This window comes from Diabrotica virgifera, chromosome 4 (assembly GCF_917563875.1).
Source record: "Diabrotica virgifera virgifera chromosome 4, PGI_DIABVI_V3a".
NCBI classification, from domain to species: Eukaryota; Metazoa; Arthropoda; class Insecta; order Coleoptera; family Chrysomelidae; genus Diabrotica; species Diabrotica virgifera.
Window position 1 is genome coordinate 250,447,310 of NC_065446.1, and position 24,365 is coordinate 250,471,674.

General features: G+C 33.9%; 2 protein-coding genes across 2 annotated transcripts in view; one reads left to right on the top strand and one right to left on the bottom strand.

Annotated features, from left to right (window-relative positions):
• LOC114326875 (exocyst complex component 5) overlaps positions 1 to 1,230 on the top strand; it is a 40,312-nt gene extending 39,082 nt beyond the window's left edge. Inside the window, exon 16 of the mRNA XM_050648847.1 lies at positions 1,092 to 1,230. Coding sequence (XP_050504804.1) covers positions 1,092 to 1,178 — 87 coding nt within the window. The 3' untranslated portion in view covers positions 1,179 to 1,230. The remainder of the gene's footprint in view (positions 1 to 1,091) is intronic.
• Positions 1,231 to 19,562: 18,332 nt separating this feature from the next.
• LOC114326873 (protein arginine N-methyltransferase 1) lies at positions 19,563 to 23,577 on the bottom strand. Its single transcript, XM_028275327.2, has 2 exons — positions 23,441 to 23,577; positions 19,563 to 23,295 (listed from the first exon to the last, which is right to left on the bottom strand). Exon 2 carries the CDS (start codon positions 23,264 to 23,266, stop codon positions 22,196 to 22,198), a length of 1,071 nt encoding a protein of 356 aa, XP_028131128.1. The 5' UTR covers positions 23,267 to 23,295; positions 23,441 to 23,577; the 3' UTR covers positions 19,563 to 22,195.
• Positions 23,578 to 24,365: the final 788 nt, after the last annotated feature.

Consider the following 24,365-nt stretch of genomic DNA (forward strand, 5'->3'; position numbering starts at 1 on the left):
CTGCTCCGCGTTACGCTATTTTTCGGAACTGGCCTAATCTACTTGTTAATAGTGTCGTTCGCGGTAACGATTCCGTACTTGTCCAGAACAACTTCGCATGCGCACTTTAAAAAAGAGCGTTCTCTTTTTTAAAGTGCGCATGCGATTTTTAAAGTGCGCATGCGAAGTTGTCCTGGACAAGTACGGAATCGTTACCGCGAACGATACTATTATATCTATGTCCTGAACACAATGCAAAAAATTGTAAGTCTCTAGGTGCTGTATTTAAAAGTTGATTTATTCTGGTATTTTTAGCGCTAAATGCAATGTGTTTTGTGTGACAGAAAAATTCCAATGAAGCTGAAAGGAAAATTCGATTAAATAGCCGTAAGATCGGCTATAATGTACGGAACTGAATGTTAGGTAGTTAAAAAGAAAGAGGAACAACGAATGTATGTGGAAGAATGCTTAGATGGATGCGTGGAGTAACAAAAAAGGGTAACATTAGGAATGAGTATATTAGGGGAAGTGTATGGGTGGCATCAAAATTGATGCCAAAATGAGGCAGCATATAGGTTAAGATGGTTTGGTCATGTTCAACGTCGATACGTTAATCACCCAATACGAAGAATTGTTATTGAACTGCGGGGTCCTGGAAGAAGCAGGAGAGGAAGACAAAAGAAGACCTGAAGGGAGACGCTTAGGCAGGACATGTCAGTAAAAGGTATTGATGTTGATGTGACCCAAGATAGAAATTTATGGAAAAATGCGATTAGGTAAGCCGACACGCATAGAGATAATGGCAAAGAGAATGATGAGGGGTTACATCATTTTAATGAAAAATGAGATTTTTCTTTTAAAAATTTTTACATCTAGCTGGCCCAAAACGACTATAACGATAATCAGAGTTTATTATTTTACCAATTTTAGGTAATTTATGAACAAAGTTCCTTTTGCATGCCAAGATAATGATTCTACCAGTTTCTTGTCCAATATCTGGACCTAACTTGTTCCCGAACCAAATTACCTGATTCACATCACTTCTTGCCGACTGATACCAAATTATTTATCCTGTATGTAACATTTAAAACAATATTTGTTTGTATTTTTAGGTAAAACTGGATAGAACAATCCTTCACAATTTTATCCAACTTAGAAGTGACTTTAAGGTACAAAAACAAATGATTCTAAAAGTGTAAGAGATACAAAATTGTAATATAGAGTATATTATTTAATAAAGTACTAATTTAATACAGTTTTATTTCTTTACTAACAATATACCTAATATTCTTCCTCTTCAAGTGCCATCTCCACGACGATGGTCAATCATCATAGCTATTCGGACTTTAGAGACGGCTGCTCTGAAAAGTTCATTTGATGTACATCTGTACCATTATTTAATGGAAACTAATAAAGAAACAAAAACCTCAACACAAACTAGACATCTAATTATTGAAAAACGACACCATACAACACACAGTAAATAAAGAATTAAATAATTTAGGAAATATTGACCACCACAAAATTGTCGAGTCGGATAACATAAACGTTCTTTGGAAAACTATTAAAGAACAAATGAACAATGCAATAGAAAGACATCTAAAAGTATCACCCAGCAATAACAAACAGGAATGGATAACGGATGAGATTTTACAATTAATTTTTATTTTATTTTTTTTTAATTTATTTATTATTTATACATATGACCTGGCCTCTAGTGACTAATCCAGGTCGTTTTTTCCTGATGGGATTACAGATATTTTTTTTTATATATATATTTTTACATTTTTTACTCAACTATTAAATCTATTTTTACAATTAACAATTTGCCATAATCTATTAATTACGTTTAACAAACAAATTTAAATAAACAATTTAAAATATTTTTGGTACTATCAACTCCCTTCTAAGTTATAAAGACAGTCCCTCTATTTTCAGAAGAGAGTTGGTAGTTTTTTTTTTTTAATTTCATGAATTATGTATTGAATTATTATTTTTATTTATTTATTTTATATTGAATTATTATTATAATTGTAAATATCTATTTTTGAATTTATATTTTATTTTATTTATTTTAACTTTATCTTACTCAACTTCATCAGGGCTGGATTATTGGTTGTCTTCTTCTATTATTATAGATTTCTTGTTGTTTTTTAGATATTATTTGTGTGAGATTGTTTAATATTTCAAAATATTCTTCATTTTCTAATATATCTCTTATTTCAATTCTTTCTAATCTTCTTCTCATTTCTCTATGTTCTTCATTTTCTATAGTATTTTCACAATGTAACACTATATATGTTCTGGTGTACCTAGTTCTCCACATTCACAATATGCATCATCTTTTAAGTTAAATCTTTCCAAATATGTTGGGTACGGTCCATGTCCTGTTAAAAAGTGTATTAAACCTTGTTTTGGATTAAAATAATTTGGAATGTTTTCTAATATTGGTATAAAATTGTATAAACGTCTAGATTTTGTTGAATTTTCCCATTCATTTTGCCTTTTTCTATTTATTATTTCTTTTAATTCTCTTTTATTTCTTATATCTAATCCTATTATTTGTATTATTTTTTCATATTTTTCTTTTTTTAGCCAATAATTACATGCTCTTTTTTGTGTTTCTAAATGCATTGGCGTTACTCCAGTTAAAACTGTGAGTGCCTGTGTTGCAGTTGTTCCAAATGCTCCCGTCATTCTTACAAGAAATCCTCTCTGAGCTCTATTTAATTTTTCTGCATTTTTTTTATTTATTAATCTATGTGCCCATACACTTGAACCGTACCCTACAATTGATGCAAGTATTGTACTTAGGTATATTCTCATCTGTCGGAACGAAATTCTATATTCCTTCTGTGCTAGACTAGTAATGCTATGCATGATCTTTGTTGCCTTTTCACAGACACAATTCATGTGTTTTGTAAATAATTTTTGTTCGTCTATTATAATACCTAAATATCTTGTTTCCATTTTTCTTTTTATTGTTTTCCCTCTAATTCTTATAATTGGATCTCTTTCTAAATTTCCTTTTATTAAACTATATGTTGTTTTTGAATCTGATATTGTTAATTTTACTTTATTCATCCAATCATTTACTCTTATTAATACTTCATTTCATTTATTTTCTAATTCTCTTCTTGAGTTTGCATCTATGATCAACAACAAATCATCTGCATATGCTATGCTTCCAAGCACTTCAGGATCTATAGTCAATTGTTCCAACAGTTCCTCTAGCATTACATCCCAGAACATAGGTCCACAAACTGATCCTTGTGGACATCCTTTTGTGATATGTTTTGTCTTTTTTCCTGTTGGACAGCTTAGGCTTGCATATCGGTCTTGACAGTAGTTTCTGAGACTTCCGTACAGATTCTTTGGACATCTCATTCTTCGAAGTCTTTCAAAGAATGACGGCCACCAAAGAATGTCAAAAGCCCCAGACACGTCTATAAAGATCATTAAAACATACTTTTTTATGCTTTCGTTTACTATTTCAAATACTTTATTTATTGCATCTTCTGTTGATCTACCTTTCCTAAAACCATACTGACCAGGATGTAATCCAATTTCTGTTCTTATTTGATTTAATTTTTTACATAGTAATTTTTCTTGTAATTTTCCCATTGTATTCAATAAACATACCGGTCTATATGATTTCGGTAAGGCAGGATCTTTATCTTCCCCTTTATGTATTATTATAACTTCTGCTTGTTTAAAATTTAGGAAATATTGACCACCACAAAATTGTCGAGTCGGATAACATAAATGTTCTTTGGAAAACTATTAAAGAACAAATGAACAATGCAATAGAAAAACATCTAAAAGTATCACCCAGCAATAACAAACAGGAATGGATACGGATGATTAATTTTACAATTAATGGATAAACGAAGAGAATCTAAAGGAAAAGATGACCAGGATGGAGAATACAAAAGACTAAATAGAATAATTCGAAAAAAAATAACCGCCGCAAAAGGAGAAGTGGCTGGAAACAAAATGCGTCGAAATAGAAGAACTGCAACAAAAGCACGATTTTTTTAATTTTCATAAAAAGGTAAAAGAGTTTACATCAACTACCAAGCGAACAACTTTTCACAGCACGCTGAACACGGATGGCAAACTGCTATAATCAACGGAAGATAAACTGAAAGAATGGGAAAACTATAATAAAATTCTTTTTCATGACATACGAGAAGAACCAAGATTGGAAAATAACAACGAAGGACCAGCAATTCTGAAATCTGAAATTATAAATGCAATTAATCAACTCAAAACAAATAAAAGCCCAGGTCCAGATGGAATATACCCAGAAACGTTGAAACTAATCAGCGAAGAAAATATCGAAATATTTGTCCTTTTATTCAATCGCATTTATAATACAGGTAAAATACCCCACTGGCTAGTCAATATTCATCCCACTACCGAAAAAGCCAAACCCACAACACTGCAATGAGTTCCGTCTGATAAGCCTTATGAGTCGTGCAGTAAAAGTTCTACATAATCGTATCTATAGAAAGTGCAAAACAATCAAGAGAGAAGCCCTCTTCAATTTACTAGTTCTCGCCCAAAAAGGCTAGGACCAACAGAAATATATATTCTACAGAAGTAAGGTAGGTGTAGGTAATATGGCCATGTACGGTAATATGGCCATCTAAAAAATTTCCTACTATCTTTATGTTTAAACGATAGAAATCTTGATATTAGCATAGTAATACACATTTAGTGCCGAAATTGTTAAACAGATGGTGCCACATTCTGTATACGTCAGAACAGCACGTCATTGTTGTGAAAACTCGCCGTTGTAAAAAGTGGTTATTAATTCCATAATTTTTTAAAAAATCTTAACTGGTTCTAATAGGTAAGTTTTTATTATATTAATTGTATTTACGGGTTTCGTAGACCTTAAAAATTATGTACATGTTCTTATTTTATTGTATAATTTTTGACTTATTATATTTTTTCGTAGACAAATATCAAAATACAGTGTTGAGTAATACGGCCAGGTGAAAAGTAGGGTTATATAGCCATGGCCATATTTATCTTCCAGTGGCCATATTACTCTACAATAAATATTTTGCTTGCTGTATTGATCGATTTCTTTTGTTACAGAAATCAAAAATGCCCCAGTATCAGTGCAGGAGCCTACGAGGAAACTGGACCGAAGAAAATTTGGCAGCAGCTTTAAGAGTGGTGGAAGATGGTACCGCAGTTAACACCGCTAGTCGTACATATAACATCCCAAGGCGGACATTCGACGATATTTAGAGCAGGGAAAGCAAGTAAAGTCTTGTCTAGGGCGAAAAACTATACTTACAAATGCCCAAGAAGCAGAATTAGTTCAACGCATTATCCGTCTTTCGCAAATTGGATATCCACTTACTGCAAGAGTACTGTGTAAATGTGTATATCGGTTTACAGAACTCAATAAAATCCCGAATTCGTTCCAAGAAAGAAAAGGAATAGCTGGTCGTTATTGGCTACGTGGTTTTATGAAGCGCAATCCTCAAATCAGACCTAGGAAAGCACAAAACTTAAATCCGGCTAGGGCACAAAAACTTAATAAATTCATTGTAAAAGATCATTTTACTAAGCTGGAAGGTATTTTAAGAGAACTGGACATAATAGATAAGCCCGAACGGATATATAATGTAGACGAGAAAGGTTGCAGGTTAACAGTTCACCACCAGCAGAAAGTTTTAGCGCAAAAAGGTGCAAGAAGAGTACATGTTGTTGCAAACGAACATGGAGAAAGTGTTACCATTGTTTCGTGTGGTAATGCTCTTGGTACAGCAATCCCTCCAATGGTGCTTTTTAAGGATAAACGTAGTAAGCCAGAATGGGTTGACTCACTTCCTCCAGGTGCTGTTGTTCAAATGACTACAAAAGATAGCATTAATATTGATCCGTTCTCAGTTTGGCTTCAACACTTTTCAAAATTTAAGATTGCTGGTCCTTGTATTATCATATTTGATGATGCAAGATTTCACTTGGATCACACTATTGTAGAAACTGCCGAAAGAGACGAAATCACTTTATAATGTTTACCTAGTAATACTACTCACGAGCTCGAACCAATGGACAAAGCTGTATTTAGAGCCTTTGAATATTACTGGGATGATGAAGCTATGAAATATTATTCTGTCCATAGGGATCGTGTTATTAGTAAACAGAGATTTGGTGCAATTTTTTCGACTATTTGGGACAAAACAATGACACCATCTAATATAAAATCGGGGTTTTCTTTAATAGGAATTTATCCATTCAACCCAGAAGCTATCCCAGAGATAGCATTTGCTCCTAGTACTATCACATACCAACATCAGGAAGATAAAGAGAATGTGACGTTGTCAGAAACTAACGTTGATAATAAAGCAGATGATTGTATCCCGTCAACTTCAGGCATGCAACAAAAAGATTACCGTTCTCATTCTACTTTGGGATTACAACCGAAAAATAGCTCATGTCTGTACACTGATAGTAGGAACTCATGTCGTCCCTCTACTTCGGTTATTCAATGGAAAAATCGCCCGAAAAAACCCTTTCCAGACACTGATAGTAGGCAACTCTGACTCATTCTTTAGTTTGCATGACTCTAGCAGCGATGAAGTTATTGATTCAGAAGACGATCAGAGTGATTCTTTAAACATCCAAAATACTTCATTCACAAGTAATCTCGAAACACCTGAAAATGCAGCAATCAAGAACACTAACAAGAAGTCTAGAAAACTAGCAATCAATAGTCGAGCTCAAGTTGTTACTAAAGATTTATTCGGCAGCTGTATTAGAATAAGTGATTCAGAAAATATTGAAGCCAATACGCATACCATAGATGGTAAAAAAGTCTCATCAATGCTCCAAAAATTACCCAATCCAACAAAAAAATTTAAGGCCTTGCCTGCTAAGAAAAAGGGAACAAATAAACAAGAATCTTGGTTCTGCAAATTATGCAAGGAAGACAGAATGATAGATATGAGACTATGTACCATATGTAGCAGTTATGTCCACGAAGAGTGCATGGGTCTCACATCTAAAGACAAAATTGATACATTCTTATGCCCTGATTGTAAAAAATAAGATAACATTGTTTCTGTACTGTATTTTATTAAACCTGTGAAAATTCTGAAACTATTTTATTGTATTATGTGTTGTTTTATAATTTGATATAAAAATTTACTTACTGTAAAGTGGCCATATTGCCGACACCATGTTGGTAATATGGCCAATGGTAGTATTTTTTTAATTACGTCATAAATATCGTATTTTTATCAATTTTGGAAAAATTATAAAATAAATCTATATATAGATAACCCATGTAACTATAGTAACAGTTACTTTTTAAAAAACTTATAATTGGCCATAAATACACACAAAAGTTCTTAAGGTGGCCATATTACGACCTACTATTAGAACTTTTGCAAGAAGTCGGTTTAGATGGAAAAGACATCAATTTACTAAAGAACTTGTACTGGAACCAAAACGCCAGAGTTAGGATCGAAGGTTCCACATCCGCAGAAGTAGAAATTAGGAGGGGAGTTAGACAGGGATGTGTTCTGTCGCCTCTGCTGTTTAATCTTTACTCCGAGTTTCTATTTAAAGAGGCACTGGAGGACTCCAAGGATCAGAGGCTATTTTACTTCAAATTAGGCCCGATGAGGCACTACACAATTTTCGGGCCCCTAAATATGATTTAATAATAATAAGAACTTTTTTAAATAAATTTATTATTTAATAGAAATATAGTTACACCAGAAATTTAAATATTTATTAACAATAAATAAAATTTATAATTAAACAATTAAACATTGTTTAAATACAGTGTGTCGCATTTAAGATGAAGACAGCTCTATACTTTGGCTATCAAAACAAATACAGATTTAAAGTTTTCCGCAGTCATACAGGTTGAATAGGGTAAATGTGCCAATAGTCGGCCATTTAACAGACTGGCTTAAGGAAAAAAATCGCAAAAATTGTCGGTTCTATCATTGCTACTTGAGTCTTTCACATTATTATTTAATACTGCCTGGTAGGCAAACAAGAATACACACAACACGTGATATCTAGCAGCAACCAATTCAAATTTGTAAAATAAAAGATTTTCAATGAAAACCCAACAGTCGGCCACTGGCTACCTAATAGTCGGCCAAAAGCATACCAATAGTCGGCCTATGTGTTTTGGTTCAGGCAGAGATGACTTAACCACTTGAAAACAATTTTTATAAAAATGGATTTATTAAAACTTTTAAATAAAATATATTGTACATTCGCCTATTTTAATAAAACACGAAAACATAAGAATCTTGTCAAACCTTTTACAAACCAAGAATATACATTAAACTAAAAACCTTTAGATAAAAGATTAAGCTAGCATGCATCACATTTGAAGTATTCTTGTTTCAACTCAGATATAGAGCTGTTGCGTACCCCAGTACATTTCAGATGGTACCATTTAGGGCAGTTATCACATCCAACATGCTCTTCATCTCCTTCGTCTAAATCACTATCCAACTCTTCTTTACATGTCCAGCACCTTTCCTTCGATTTTTTTACAGGATTTTTAGTTACAGATTTTTTCCCTTTTAGTTGTGTTCTGCCAGTGGTTGTCTTTACACTCTTTGCACTTCTTTCTTCCAAATAAGCTCTGTATTTTGGAGACGAGATAGCTGCTGGTTGAGGATCCAGGTTTCTTCTCTTTCTTGATATAATAGGTGTAGGATAAAATAAAAGCTTTTCAATTGGGATATTTAGTTTAGTGTCTTGTAATACATTAATTTTTTGTGTATTGACAGTAGGTCTATCACTCTCTTGTAATTGAGACGGTAGAATACTACAACTTTCGTCAATGGTTTTCTGTTGCATTGTGACTTTTTTATCACCTGTGCCTGTGGCAACTAGAGGATCTTTTATATTGACTTCATGTATATCTGTCTTTGTCATTTGCTCCACTTTCTTCAAATCAGTTTCACTGGTTTCCTCAGTGGTAGTTGGTGTGTCATTTGTTACGCTTATTGAGGTTATTTCAATTTTTTTTTCGATACCTTCACTTGCATCTGTAAGAAGTTCTTGTACATTATTTTCATCAGCACATCCATGGGCCTCATCTCTCATAAGTTTGGAGACACTATCATTATCCTTGTCGACCTTGTCATCAACAAAAATGATTGGTATGTCTTCAATAGGTAACCATTCATAAATGTCTTCTGGATTTTCAGAGTGGTGAACAGGATCTTCATTATTCACCCCAGGCTCAGTCTCAGGTGGTTCATGATATATTACATTTTCCTCTATCTCTTCTAGAAACACTGGAACAGTTTTGAAACTCTCAAGTTGACGCACCAAATCATCGATGACCCAATTTTCCTCCAATCTATCTTTGAACTTAGTCAACAAAACTTTTCTGGTCGTATTAATTTCTTCGTCTGTAATTGGATCCTCTTTAAACTCATTATTAATTGCCACTGATTCCAAATAATTTTGAACACATTTCGTGTAGTCCACTGCGTCGGGATCAAATGGGAACAGTCCACATTTCTTAAAGCCTTTTGTGATGTGTTCAGGTAAAGAAGGCTTTTCTAGAACAGTCTTTAAAAGTGGGCAAAACGTTGTTTTGGTAACCGCCGAGTGAATGTTTTCAGGCTTACTTAGCCATTGACGAGTTACTTTTTTCCATTCACTTTTCAAGGGTTTAAAAACAGCTACATCTGCTGGCTGCATCATATGGGTAGTATTGGGGGGCAAACTGTACAATATAATACCATTTCTCTCACAGAATTTGCTAAGTTCCATGGTCAAATGCGACTTGTGGCCGTCAACGAAAAAAATTACTGGAAACTTGATATTTTGCGACTGCAACCAAGGAAGCAACTGAGTGGATACATATTCAAAGAAAACATGACTTTTCATCCACCCCGAATCCGATTTTGTAATATGCCACAATGAATCACTGCTGTCTATAATTGCCTTAGGAATTCGAACATACTTGAAGACCACACATGGCGGTGCAGTTTTGCCAATGGCAGTAAAGACAAGAAGTATGGTAATATTCTCTTTATCATTTCCTCTCTTAATCTCCAAAATATTTGTGGCACCTTTAGGACCTAAAACTTTTCCTGTTTTAGGGCACAAATTGAAGCCACTTTCGTCACCATTGAGTATTCTCTCTGGATAAGACATAATATCTAAGTTACCTGTTTCTTCCAAATACTCTTTTAAATCAGCAAACCACTTTCTTATGTATTGTTCTGTTACAACAGCTCTCCCTTTGGTCAATCCTTCAGGTTCTCGGAGTGATAGTTCTGGATGTCGTTTCAAAAAACATTTATACCACTTTTCCCCTGGACGATTATTTGTGAAAGGAGTCTGCCTGTTGCCAGCGGTAACAATGTTTTCTACAGTATCTAAAAGATCCGACTTCTTCTGAGGAAAGCCACATTTACACAAATCTATCAACCATTTCACTATTTTTAATTCTTCATCTTTTGTAAGCACCGTATCTCTACCCATTTGTCTAGGACCTTCTCGTACCCTTCCTTTTATTCTGTCTTGTAAAGTTGCTCTTGGAACCCCAAAAGCCTTACTTGCTGCCCGCGTGCTTAAATTTTGCTCTCTTATTGATATTAAAGCCTGAGTCAGAGACTCCTCAGAGTATTTAAAAAATGTTCGCTTTTTTTGAGCCATTTTGGTTTAAATGATGCGAAACCTGTAACAAAATACCTTTTTCAAAATATTAAAGTTGGATACCTTATCTAGTAGTCGGTTGAAAATTTCAAACCAAAATCCGAAGGTCGGCCACGAAACTACCAAAGGTCGGCCACTTCTATTTGAGGGGGCCGACTAATGGTTATTTGATTCGTTTCACCATGGATCAATTCCGACAGAGAAAACAATTGATTTACCATAAGAGAGAATGAATTAAATATAATATTACAGAACCACAATAAATCCTAAGGCTCCTAAGACTTTAGGAATGGACGGTCATTTGGCTCTCCAATATCCGGCCATAGCGAAAATGGAATAAAATATGAAATTTGATCATAGTTTGAGGCATTAATTAGTGAAATAAAGTCCATTTATAAGTATGATAATTAATAAAAAGTACTTACACGATTTAGAGATAATCTTTAGCTATTTTCTGTACCACGTTTCCTTAACAACTAACGCAAAGCATTATTAACATCTGATGTTTACAGTAACATTGCCAGAAGCGAACTAGCACCTAGTTCACAATTTTAAGGTTATATTCTCCAAAATTGATGGGAATTGGCGGGAAAGACGGCCGACCATAGGGAGCTTGTTATTTTGACTTTTAAAAAGCAGATTTTCTTATTTTGTAACGATTTATTTATTGGGGCCGACTTTTGGGGTGTGGCCGGACTTAGGCACATTCACCCTATTCACATTTTTTAAGATACTCAGCGGAAATTTAAATTTTAAACGCACCCTACTCACTGCGACTCCACAACCTGGGTAAATTTTCGTATTTTGCTTCGCATTAGAGATATCGGTAAGTTATTTGAAAAAGTTGTTCCAAAAAATTTTATGACAAAATTTGCACTTTTACTTTTTTCATTATTTATAGTCAGGACCCTAAAACTTAAAATTGGCTGGCCCGAGATGCATCTCGGGACAGCTGAAATGAATTTTAAGGTCCTGCCTACAAATACTGAGAAAAAAGTTTGCCATACAATTTGGTATGTGGGGTTAGAATAAGATTTTTAAGTACTTTTTCTTGTAACTTTTTACGATATCTCTAACGCGAAGCAAAATATCGAAAATTTACCATGTTTGTGAAGTCGCCGTAGGCTGAGTTTACAATTTAAATTTCAGCTGAGTTATCTTAAAAAATGTGAACAATCAACCGGTATGACTGTGCAAACCTTCAAATCTGTATTTATTTTGATAGCCAAAATATAGGGCTGTCGTCATTTTAAATTCGACACACCGTATAATATATGTCATTTCCTTTTGTAAATAATTTGGTTGTTGGACCATAAAAGGATACACCGCTCTTGGACAAAAATTTAATGGTTGGTATTATTAGTTGAAGTACGTTTCTTAAATTTGCCGTTTCTTCTAAACAACTTTTTTCCATTAATGTTAAAACTTGTCCTGTTGTACTACTTCTCTTGACCAATGTACTAATTTATGAAATATGTTCAGGAGATCGCTCATGTTGAATAACTGTCCTATTGATATTTTTTAAGTCATTATAACCATCGAAAGTTAGAAGAACAACAATTTTCGTGGAATTCAGTTTACAAACGTAACAATAAACACGGCTACATCAGCTTTTATTTCGCAATAAAAAATCGCACATGTCGGGTTTTATTGTTATCCAGTTATGTAACACATTCACTAATTTTATAAATATATTAATTCGGTCGATTATTTATAAAATATCGTTGAAATATTGAAATTTCAGACTTAAATGTTTTGGCCAATCCCCTATATCGCTAGGAAAAGAGATATTGACATTGTCCTTTTCTATAGGAGATGACGGAGATGTACTTGTGACGGGTGAAGTCGCTTGAAAATCAACAGTGGAGTCATCATTTATCATTTCCTGTTTGTAAAAAGAAAGAATTTTGAAAATTTATTTTGTTATTGCAATAAAAAAAATTTTTTGGTGTTCTTTCTGGGCCCCATTGAAATGCGGGCCCGAGGCAGGTGCCTCACGGGCCTAGTGGTAAAATAGGCCCTGCCAAGGATAGAGTCGAGGTGAATGGCATAAATATCAACAGTATCAGATACGCCGCGATGATACGGTGTTGATTGCGGATTCCGACTTGGGTCTACAACGACTCATCGACAAGACCAACTGGACCTGTGAGCAATTTGGTATGAAAATAAACATTTAAAAAACCAAAGTGATGTCAATCCGAAAAAACCAAAACGTATCTCAACCTTGCACAACAAATGGGCACATTTTAGAACAAGTCAATAGATTTAAGTACTTGGGATGTTGGATCGATAGCAGCCTAAATCCTGATCTAGAAATAAGATCGAAAATAGAACAGGCCAGAAAATCTTTCGAAAAAAATCAAAAAACTGCTTTGTGATTCTCGAATAAAACTTGAAATTCGACTACGTTTATCCAAATTCTACGTCTGATCGACTCTTATCTATGCAGTGGAGACATGGACCCTTAAAACATCAACCGTAAATAAGTTTAAGGCCTTTGAAATATATGTGGATCTACCGGAGAATTCTTAAAATTTCGTGGACATCACATACCTCAACGAAGAAGTGCTGCATAGAATAGGCAAGGCAAGAGAACTTTTCAACACAGTGAAAGTTAGAAAAAAATCATACCTAGGCCACATACTGAGAAATAATAAGTACCAATATGCTCAACTTATTGTGAAAGGAGAGGACTAGGGAAGAAAAAGACTATCGTGGATCAGAAACATCCGACAATGGACAGGGCTAAATTTTCAACAGCTGAAGACAGATAAGAGTTTACAATTGCAGTAGCCAACCTCCATTGAGGAGACGGCACACTTTAAGAAAAAGAAGAAACATTCTTTTAGATTGCGCAGCCACGATATTCTACGTCTCTCTATGCTTCTTTTTCGTTGATTGTTTATGTCCGAGATATTCCAATATGAAACAACAAGAATAATAATAATGCCACCACATGTTTCACGTACTTTATTATCTAAGCAATTATGTAGCAATAGAGTATCTATCTTTCCTAAATATGGAATAAAGATCCGAGCCAAGTTCAGCATCAACAATTTCCTGCCCTGCCACATCTCCAGCAAGATGAAAACATATCCATTGGAAGAAACATTATTGCAAAGTAGATCCAACATTTTGGTAATATACAGAACTGCTTATAAGATGTCATTAAAAATGTGTTATTTTCCAAAGATTTCTTACTGCTTTTAAATCTACTTGGAGGATTTTTAATAAACTCCCTAACTGTAACCATGCTTGACCAAGATGGCAGATTCAAAATAGCTTCAAAGCTGGTCTCAACAGCAACTCTGAAAGAACTGTAATAATGTTGTTCTGAAGCTATTATTTTCTTGTGGCATTTTTACAACTTTAACTATTTATAATGGGAAATAATAAGCCACAATATTATTAAAAAATGATTTTTTATTAACGTTTCGACGCCCAAATCGGGTGCCGTTGTCAAAATACAAAATATTACTGAAAATAAGTTGTCAAAATACAGTATTTTGTATTTTGACAACGGCACCCGATTTGGGTGTCGAAACGTTAATAAAAAATCATTTTTTAATAATATTGTGTCATTGTCATTATAAATAGTTAAAACTGTAATAATTATTGGAAGTCAGTTGCTTCACCAGAAGATCATGAGCCAGATTGTTTTTCTCAATTATATGTTTTCACATCTTCTGAAGTAACAGATGGAGAAACATTATTAACATGCAAAAATCTCATCTTTTATACTCGTCTAAGCTTAGCATTGGAACCAACAATGTTCTCTCTCTCTCTCTGCTATAGCGCTACAGCCCAAGTCAGAGCAGTCAGTCTCTGTCCCTGCGGCTGCTCTCCTCCAGTTATCTACCGTCAATATCTCTTAGCATCAGTTCTCACATCGTCTATCCACCTCTTCCTTTGTTCCACTAAGCATTCTATTAGGTGTTGCCATAGATTATCAGTAGTAATTGCACAAGAGCTCTGAAATTATTGAATTTTTCCCGAGTGACACTTTGGACAGTTTTAATTTCACGAGCCGAAGGCGAGTGAAATTATGTCAAAGTGTCACGAGAGCAAAAATTCTATATTAATTCAGAGGTCGAGTGCAATTTGTTGCGATTATTTCATGAATAAAACTGTTCAAAACCAAAATTTTATTGTAATTTATTTATGTAAGTACCATTAAACACACAGTTTTTATAAATATTTGACGATTGAAAGTCATCACTTTTATAATTTTTAAAATATTAATTGTCATTAATGTTAATGTATTTTTTCGTAGCAACGAAGGGCATCTGACGTAATATACTTAACGATGGGAGATTATCAAAAATTATCGATTTAATTCAGATTTCTGTAGCTTTCTATTGGTCAGAATCTCCTATGAATGAAATAATCAGTAGTAATTGCACAAAAGCTCTGAAATTATTGAATTTTTCCCGAGTGACACTTTGACAGTTTTAATTTCACGAGCCGAAGGCGAGTGAAATTATGTCAAAGTGTCACGAGAGCAAAAATTCTATATTAATTTCAGAGGTCGAGTGCAATTTGTTGCGATTATTTCATGAATAAAACTGTTCAAAACCAAAATTTTATTGTATCTTATTTATGTAAGTACCATTAAACGCACAGTTTTTATAAATATTTGACGATTGAAAGCCACCACTTTTATAATTTTTAAAACATTAATTGTCATTAATGTCACTGAATGTATTTTTTCATAGCAACGAAGGGCATCTGACGTAATATGCTTAACCACGCGAGATTATCAAAAATTATCACCTTAATTTGCATCTCTGTAGCTTTCTATTGGTCAGAATATCCTATGAATGAAATAATCAGTAGTAATTGCACAAGAGCTCTAAAATTCTATATTAATTTTAGAGATCGAGTGCAATTTGTTGCGATTATTTCATGAATAAAACTGTTCAAACACAAAATTTTATTGTAATTTATTTATGTAAGTACAAATTAGTACTGTTAAACACACAGTTGATATAAAATATTTTACGGTTGAAAGTCATCACTTTTATAACTTTTAAAACATTAATTGTCATTAATGTCACTGCATGTATTTTTTCGTAGCAACGAAGGACATCTGACGTAATATACTTGACAAGATATTATCAAAAATTATCACCTTAATTTGCATTTCTGTAGCTTTCTATTGGTCAGAATCTCCTATGAATGAAATAATCAGTACAATATTTGTATACATAATTTGCTATACTATAGAGGGTTCTTTGTAATATTGGTATAACTTGTGTTTGAACCTTATTCTCCATATACCATTGTCACAAATGGGTCCCAATATCGTCCTTAATAGCATTCTTTCAAAAGTATTAATTTATTGTCTTTTCTGTCGTGATCCATGTTTCTTGTTTCTATTATTGTCCATTATTACAACAATTTTGTTTGTTGAACTGGTAATTTTATATTTTATTTGTAAGTCTTCTTTGTGAATATTCTTATTCATTGTTTTAACATGTTAAGCGCCATGGCAGTCCCTAGGGACCGATGCAGGAAATTCTCCATACGCCATGGAGGTCCCTAGGGACAGCTGTGTATTGACGAAACTGCTATGACAAAATTTATTTATTTATTTATTGTTGATAAAAGGGGCAAGCCCATTGACAAAAAATATACAATTACGTAACATTTATAAAAATTACAAACAAATCATAAAATAAATAAAATCATAAAATAAATATGTATATAAAATTACAATTAAATTTAACGCTTCATAGAGATTGTTTAAAGGCACTTAAGGACAAGTTAAAAAAATCTGTCTCATGAGGCAACCGATTAGCATGAGTATGAGCAAGAAGTCTGACCAGACCTATATTCACAGAATAATTAGTTCGACGAAAAGGAATATGAAATAGTGTATTCTCACGAAGGACACGGGAAGGAATGTGGAAACAAACCAATTGAAGCAGTTCAGGTGAATGTATAATTCCGTTAACCAATTTAAAAATGAAGATGAGATCGAAATTAACTCGTCTAGTACAGAGGATCAAGTTCTAAGTATCTCATCATATCAGAATATGAATAAGATATGTGTAATTTAAAGGCACAGTGCATAAAGAACCGTCTTTGCACTCCAGCAACCAACTTTTGAACAGAGGATTGGATAAAGGGAGACCAGATTATAGTGGGATTTTCAAGTTGAGATCGGACCAGAGAACAGTATAAAATTCTCAACAAAGAAATGTTATGAAAATCCTTTGTATGCCTCTTAATAAACCCTAGCTGCCTAGAGCCTTATTAGAAATAAAATCAATATGCAAATTAAAGGATGTCTCTCTGAAAAATGACAACCAATATCCTTGACGCTAGTGACTCTCTCAATCAAAAAACTATCCAAATTGTAATCAAAATCTACCATTTCCACTGATCGATGAAACTGGATAACCTGACACTTGTCACGATTAATGACTAATCTGTTATTATCACACCAATTCGCAAATAAGTCGAGAGATTTCTGTAGCCTAGCACAATCAAAGTAATCCCGAACAGAACAAAACAACTTTATGCCATCGGCATATGCCAACACTTCGCAGTCAGTCAATGATTTAATAGCATGGTCAATAAAAACTGCAAACAATAAAGGTCCCAAGTGGGACCCCTGAGGGTGGAAAATACTCATTATAAGTGAAACCATTCAGTTTGACACATAAAGACCTGTCCTGCAAGTAAGTTTTCAACCAGCAAAGAATTTTGCCACTCACACCAAAACATTCCAATTTATGCAATAAAAGGCAATGATCTACCTTATCGAACGCTTTGGACAGATCAGTATAAATGGAATCCACCTGTAAACCGTCCACAAAAGCATTTACAATATGATCCGTGTAAAGAAGAAGGTTGGTCGAAATAGAACGGCCAGGCAGAAAACCATGTTGAGCAGTATGTAGTTTATTTTTCAAATTATCCGTCAAGAAATCAGTTACCAGGGCTTCAAAAATTTTAGGAATGGCAGAATTGTTATTGAACAATAATTACAAACAAATGACTTATCGCCAGATTTGTGAATGGGTTTCACATAGGCTTTCTTAAGGTGATACAGTAGCGATCAACAGGTAGCCAAAACGTGTTCCAAGATTGCGGCTGTAATTTTGAATATTTTTTCGAGATATTTGGCACACGTATTCGTAATATAATAAATAATGGCGGTACAGAGCCCAATTTGAAAAATATATTAATATGTGGAAATTACTCTGTAATTAAATACAATAATAAAAAAACGAGCCTGTACCGCCATTAAGAAGAACAAAAAAATACACTTTCTTCAAATAAACTTTTTTATCCGATGCCTAGATTTTGTGTCATTTTGGAACTACTAATGAAATAAAAATTTTTAGTAGTTCCAAAATGACACAAAATCTAGGCATCGGGTAAAAAAGTTTATTTGAAGAAAGTGTATTTTTTTGTTCTTTTTATATTGTATTTAATTACAGGGTAATTTCCACATATTAATATATTTTTCAAATTGGGCTCTGTACCGCCATTCTTTATTATATTATGAATATGTGTGCCAAATATCTCGAAAATATATTCAAAATTACAGCCGCAATCTTGGAACGCGTTTTCGCTACTGTTTCCTCTTAAACTGTGATGGAAAATGGCCCTCTGCCAGGGATCTGTTAAAAATAAGCCATAATGGTCTACACAAAGAAAATGAACAATTCTTTAAAAATAAGTTCGATATCATATCATGGCCAGGGCCTTTACTAATATCAAAATTATCCAAGCAGTCCAAAACTTTAGTTATTTTAACAGTAAAAGAGTGAATAAGGCAGCGATTGCTATCAGATGGATCAACCCAGTCATCAGTGTAAGATGTGAAAGTATTATAGGCAGTGCTGAAGAAGGTGGCAAAAGCATCACCAATTGACTGAGGCTCACCATAGACAGAATCATTCAACTTCATACAACCAGGAATATCAAAATTACTCCGCCAAGAATTAACCAACCTCCAAAACGGTTTTATATTTTCATTAAGTAATTCCTCAGTACTTTCAACAAACTCCGCATAACAATCTCTACTTCTCTGCTTACACAATGCTCTCAGAGTACAGAAATCGTCATAATCATCACAACAACCTGTCTTTTTAAATCTGGCGTGATAGGATTTTTTCAATGAGACAAAATGCTTTAATTCGCCATCAAACCATATCGATACACTTTTGGCGAAGTAACGTAAGTGACATTTTTTAATATCATGTTTTTCCATTAAACTAACACTATTATTGTTCAGAAGGCACTGCCAAAGTGTAGTAAGCCTATAATATATTATGTTTAAAGTAATTCTATGCTTACTACACTTTGGCAGTACCTTCTAAACAATAATAGTGTTAGTTTACTGGAAAAACATTATTTTCGCCAAAAATGTCACTTACGTTACTTTGCCAAAAATGTATCGATATAGGGAATGTGCTATTCCTGATAGTGATTGAAGGAACATACTGGTTTATACAACCATACATAACATGATATAAGGCATCCACACATTATTCTGCATTAAAGTCAAAAATAAGTAATCGAAGTTCATCAATGCCTTGCCCAGGGGGCATTTTTTCAATATTGTGTCTGGCGCTTAATGTGTTAATATGGTAAGTATTTATATATTTTCAGAAAACCTTTTTACCACATAGTGGTGTAAGGCATAATATGTAAGTACTATCGTGAAATTCACACTGGGATTGCAGTGTTGCCACAGTTTATGTGTGACGCTCTTGAGAGAGCAATCAACAACTGATGAAGACTGACAACCCTGTGCCCTATGCGTTTATTCCCGATTAGAAATGTATTGCCCTATCTTAGCCATACTGCATTCTCGGTGTGAATTTCTCAATAGTTAGTAGTTTTACTCAAATTTATTAACAGGAATAAGGTAAACAATAAAATTACAGTAAAATTCCATGGTTTATTCAATACTCTTACTCAAGGATTAAATACTTATCAATTAAAAGATATAAAAAAAAATAAATCGTCACAGATCATCAACATAACTTAATAGTTTGTTTTTAAGTTATATAACGGAAACTTTTAAATCTAGCCAGTTTTTGTATGTTGAGATACAAAGAAATTCGGAAAACAAAACTGGGGTATTTTTTCGTCGTTGAATTAATCTATTTGGTTACATAATACAAAATTAAACGACTAGGCGTTTTTTCAGAGTAAAGTTAACTTCCTCACTCAAGTATAAGTTGATTTATCTTTTATCACTTTTGTCATCCTCGAACTGCAAATATAAAATGGAAGATAGATTTCTTTAAAGGACCATTGAAACTATCACAGACATACCACTACATTTTCATGACAGTTAAGGTGTTTTTTACCACTTGTTTTGCTGGTATTGAATAGCGCGATATTACTTTTTAAGTATTGTTTTTTATAAAAACTTGTAGAACACAACCATACCTTTTGCTAAGAATCGCTTCCACTAATCCAGAAATATACATGAAGAAAAATACGAAGTAATATACTCTTTCAGTAAGCTTGTTTCTTGTTAAACATAAACATATTTATGATTTCTCGAGATTTTGATGGCATTTGTTTTTTAATTGATTTAGAAATAAACTATTTAAAATATATTTATATGATGAAAATTTTATGTTAATTGCATCTTTCTAATTTTGTAGTATATTTTCAACCTTTTTTTTTAATGTAAGTAAAATACATGGTTGGAATAAATTATTAACACTTCCATAATATCATTCAAAAACAATACGAATTATTATAAACTAAAAACAATTTTGAAAAAAATATTCCTACCTATTTATTCGTTTATTCATAACTATCTGCTCGATTTTATCTCATATTGTTTTGTTTACCTCATTTACGTTTTAGTAATTCATTTTAATAGTTTTAGATCTCACAAACCAAATTTTAACTTTTTTGAAACAAGTAAAAGATTCTGCTGAAAGTTTGTTATTGTATATATTTTCAGATCTACACTAAAACCTCCGTTAACCGAAACAATTGGGGGGAGGCTGTTTCGGATAACAAGAACTCTTCTGGTATCATCAAATGACGTATTATTGGAGAGATATGGCTGCAAAACATTGTTGTCAAAGGAAAACCCAAAAGAAAATAGGAGATTTCTTAAAAGACAAACTGTTAAACATGTTCATTTTCTTAACTTTATTGATTTTTTTAAATTAATTTTTTTTAAACCTTTTATTGATGAAGTTATTGAAACTTTCAGTCATTTCAGTTAAACGATGTTTTGGTTAACGGAGGATATACTGTATTACAATCAGGGTAAAATGGATATTTTCTATCTATTCCTTACTGTTAAATACTGGTATGTGGAATTAACACCTTGGCTGCATTTAGACATATTTATATTTTTAGTTGAAAATATGGTAAACCGTATTTATCACCATGCATTACAACACAGTCGACGCAGCCAAGGTGTTAATGCAGGAGCTATAAAATACATCTAGCTGCTATGGTTTGCATCAATCAAATATTAAAAGCACTAATTATCAGTGGTCAAATTGGACTTACGAGGACGAGGAAATCTACTGACCAACCGAACGGTTCAACTGGCCGCTTATGCTGATGATATTAATATTATGAGTAGAACATCAACAGATTACCACAGAAAAAACAAAAATAATGACTCAGACGAGAAGAAATATAGTCCCAGAAAACATTATACATGAGATGACATTGAAACGGTTGAAAAGTTTACATATCTGGGAGTAGAAATATATGCCGACGGTCAGAAGATGGAGAAATAAGGAAGAGAATAACGCAGGCAAACAGAGCTTATTTTGCCCTCTCCCATATATTTCGGTCAAAAAGTGTCCACCGAAATACAAAGATGAGAATCTATAAAACCTTAATTCGACCAATAACATGCTATGGCAGTGAAGTCTGGGTGCTGAAAGAAACATCCAAAAACAAACTCTACACATTCGAAAGGAAAGTACTTAGGAGAATACTAGGACCTGTGAGGGAAAACGGAATCTTCAGAAGTCGATACAACAACGAGCTTTATCAACTTTATAAGGAAACGCCCCTGTCAGACTTCATTAGATTACAAAGATTGCAATGGGCCGGACATGTGATAAGAATGGGAGAGGATAGGCTACCAAAACGAGCACTGCATGCTTTAATGCAAGGAAAGAGACCAGTTGGGAAGCCACGAAAGCGCTGGGAAGACACAGTAAACAGCGACGCACAAGCCCTTTTAGGAGTCCGTGTATGGAGAAGAGCAGCCACAGACAGGCAAGGGTGGAGGCAAAAAATAAAGGAGGCCAAAGCTCAATTTGGGCTGTAGTGCCGTAGAAGAAGAAGAAATTGGACTTACAAACTGGAACAACGAAGGGAAAAGTTTGTTTTAAGACAAAACCAAATGTTGATTTCATGAACCCTAAGGTATTTTGGTGGTCCAATTAGACCACTGCTACTTATAGATGTTTTTCATTTACATGATCCATTAAAGATTCTTTATCAAGTGATTTTAAACTTAACAGTTATTTGACAACTGCAATAGTAGTAACAGATAAAAAACTTATACTAGAAAAATATGTTAACGCATTCTATATCTATTGACTTCATGCACTTCGCCTAACTCTCCCTTGAAATGTAGTTCAATGACAAAATCTAAATCCCTATTATTACGGGGGTTAGGTTTCATGGTAAACATTCCATGTATTTCTTCATTCTTCTTTACTGTCATATAGTTTTCAAAATAGAACACTGTTTGTTTCCAATGGGTGTATGGAGCGTCTGGGGCAGTGGTGAAACCTATACGCTTATGGCATTTGCTAAATTCAACTGTAAAATATGTAACTAAAGCTTGCACATAATCATTTCTTCTAACTGTCAGCATGAAGGGTGAAGTGAAATCCAGATCTTCTTTTTTTACAGTGTATAGATCAACTTCCTTTATTAAAGCAGGTCCAGTAACAACTTGTTTAGGATCCACCACATCCACTAAAGGTTCACTAATAGCTACTTTGCGTATAGAACTCATGTCGAAACCATAAACATCATCCCACCAGTTGATTTTTTCGTCCTTATACTGTCTGTCTTCAATGGCAGTAACAAAGAGTGAGCATCGATCAGGAAATAGAAGACCATCAGGCTGCAACCACTTGTCTCTTGCGAATAGTACAGTATCGAGCATACTCTCATAGAACAAACAGTAACCCATCCACTCGGAAATTATAATATCTACTTTCTCGATGCCGTCTGGTAATGTTATTTCTTCTACTTTGCCCTTGACAATGGTAATGATGTGGTCTAATTTGTTGGTTTCGATTATTTGTTTGGCATAGTCCACTATATTCGAACATTCAACAGCAAGAACTTTTTTAGCCCCGGCTTTAGCAGCAAACATACTAAGAATACCTGTACCACAGCCAATATCCATAACAACTTTGCCCGCAAATAAATGTTTGTTATGATACATGGAATTTCTATATGTGAGGGTTCTTACTTCATCTTTTAACATTTCCTCGTGGATTCCAAAATGTGCATAAGAATCGAAGTAGTAGTCTCTGGAGGTCATTTCCTCGGCAGGTATGTCTTCCATTTTCTCTCCCTTGGTAACATGATTGTTAAGAACTGCTGTTGGAGCTACTTCCATAGTTTCCATTTTATGTGCTGCTAAAAGTCGTTGCTTTTCTGAAACAAAAAAAAAGAAATTGAACCCGGCTTTTGTCTAACACGTGCAGCATGAATATAATTATTATATCAAGGTTAACATTCGCATTATTATCTATTATACAAATATATGATAGCGCTGGTGATAAGAAATCGTAAAACAAACCTTTTATTGTAAACGGGCAAGTTTTATTTTCTAAAAGAATCTATTTCTTGGCGCCTAACCAGAAATTATTGTTTGGCTTTTAGAAGGAAACGACAAAAGACAGGTGACAGGTGACACTGTGTAAACTTTTTTATTGATTGTCGTCCAGCGCAGCCAACATTAAAAAACATAATATCCCCGATTAAATATAAAACAGTGTTATGGGAGATATAAAACCATCAATACAGTTGTATTGGTGGTCTTATATTTGAGGGGGTCAGAAACGTAAAAGGGTTTAAGTGCAGTTTTGATAGTTCTGAGATAAACAGCTTCAAAGTTTTTTGAGTTTTATAAATTCTAGGAGGAAATACTTAAAACTGATCTAGACCTGGATCCCGCGTACCAAAAAAAAGTTGATTAATAGCAAGCTGAAAATTTGTTAATAGCTTATAACTGTGTCTAGTCGGACAAACTTTGATGTAGGGGAACACTGGAACAGGGGAAGTTTTAATTACACTTTCCACTGAAGCTAAAAAATAGGTTTGAAAATTAATATGTATTAGTAAAACCAAGTCCATGAGAATAAATGGAAGGAACGACACGCTATTTACTATCGATAGCATGCAGATTGATCTGCAGGTACAGAAGACAATATTCATATGAGGATTCGAAAAGCTCAACAAGCATTCGTCATGCTCATGGTCAACCCTGTTTGAATGTGTGGCGAGTATTTTAGAAGGACAAAGATCCGAATATTCCAGTCAAATGTCCTATCTGTTCTACTCTACGGATGTGAATCCTGGAAAGTGATAAAAACCCTTAGAGACAAACTGCAGGTATTTGTTATGGTAGGGGAGCCCAAGCGGGGATTTTTGCAGTTACTCGAGCGCGTCAGATTATCATATGGGGAGAAACCTGATACCCTGCAGATGTACCTCTACCATAT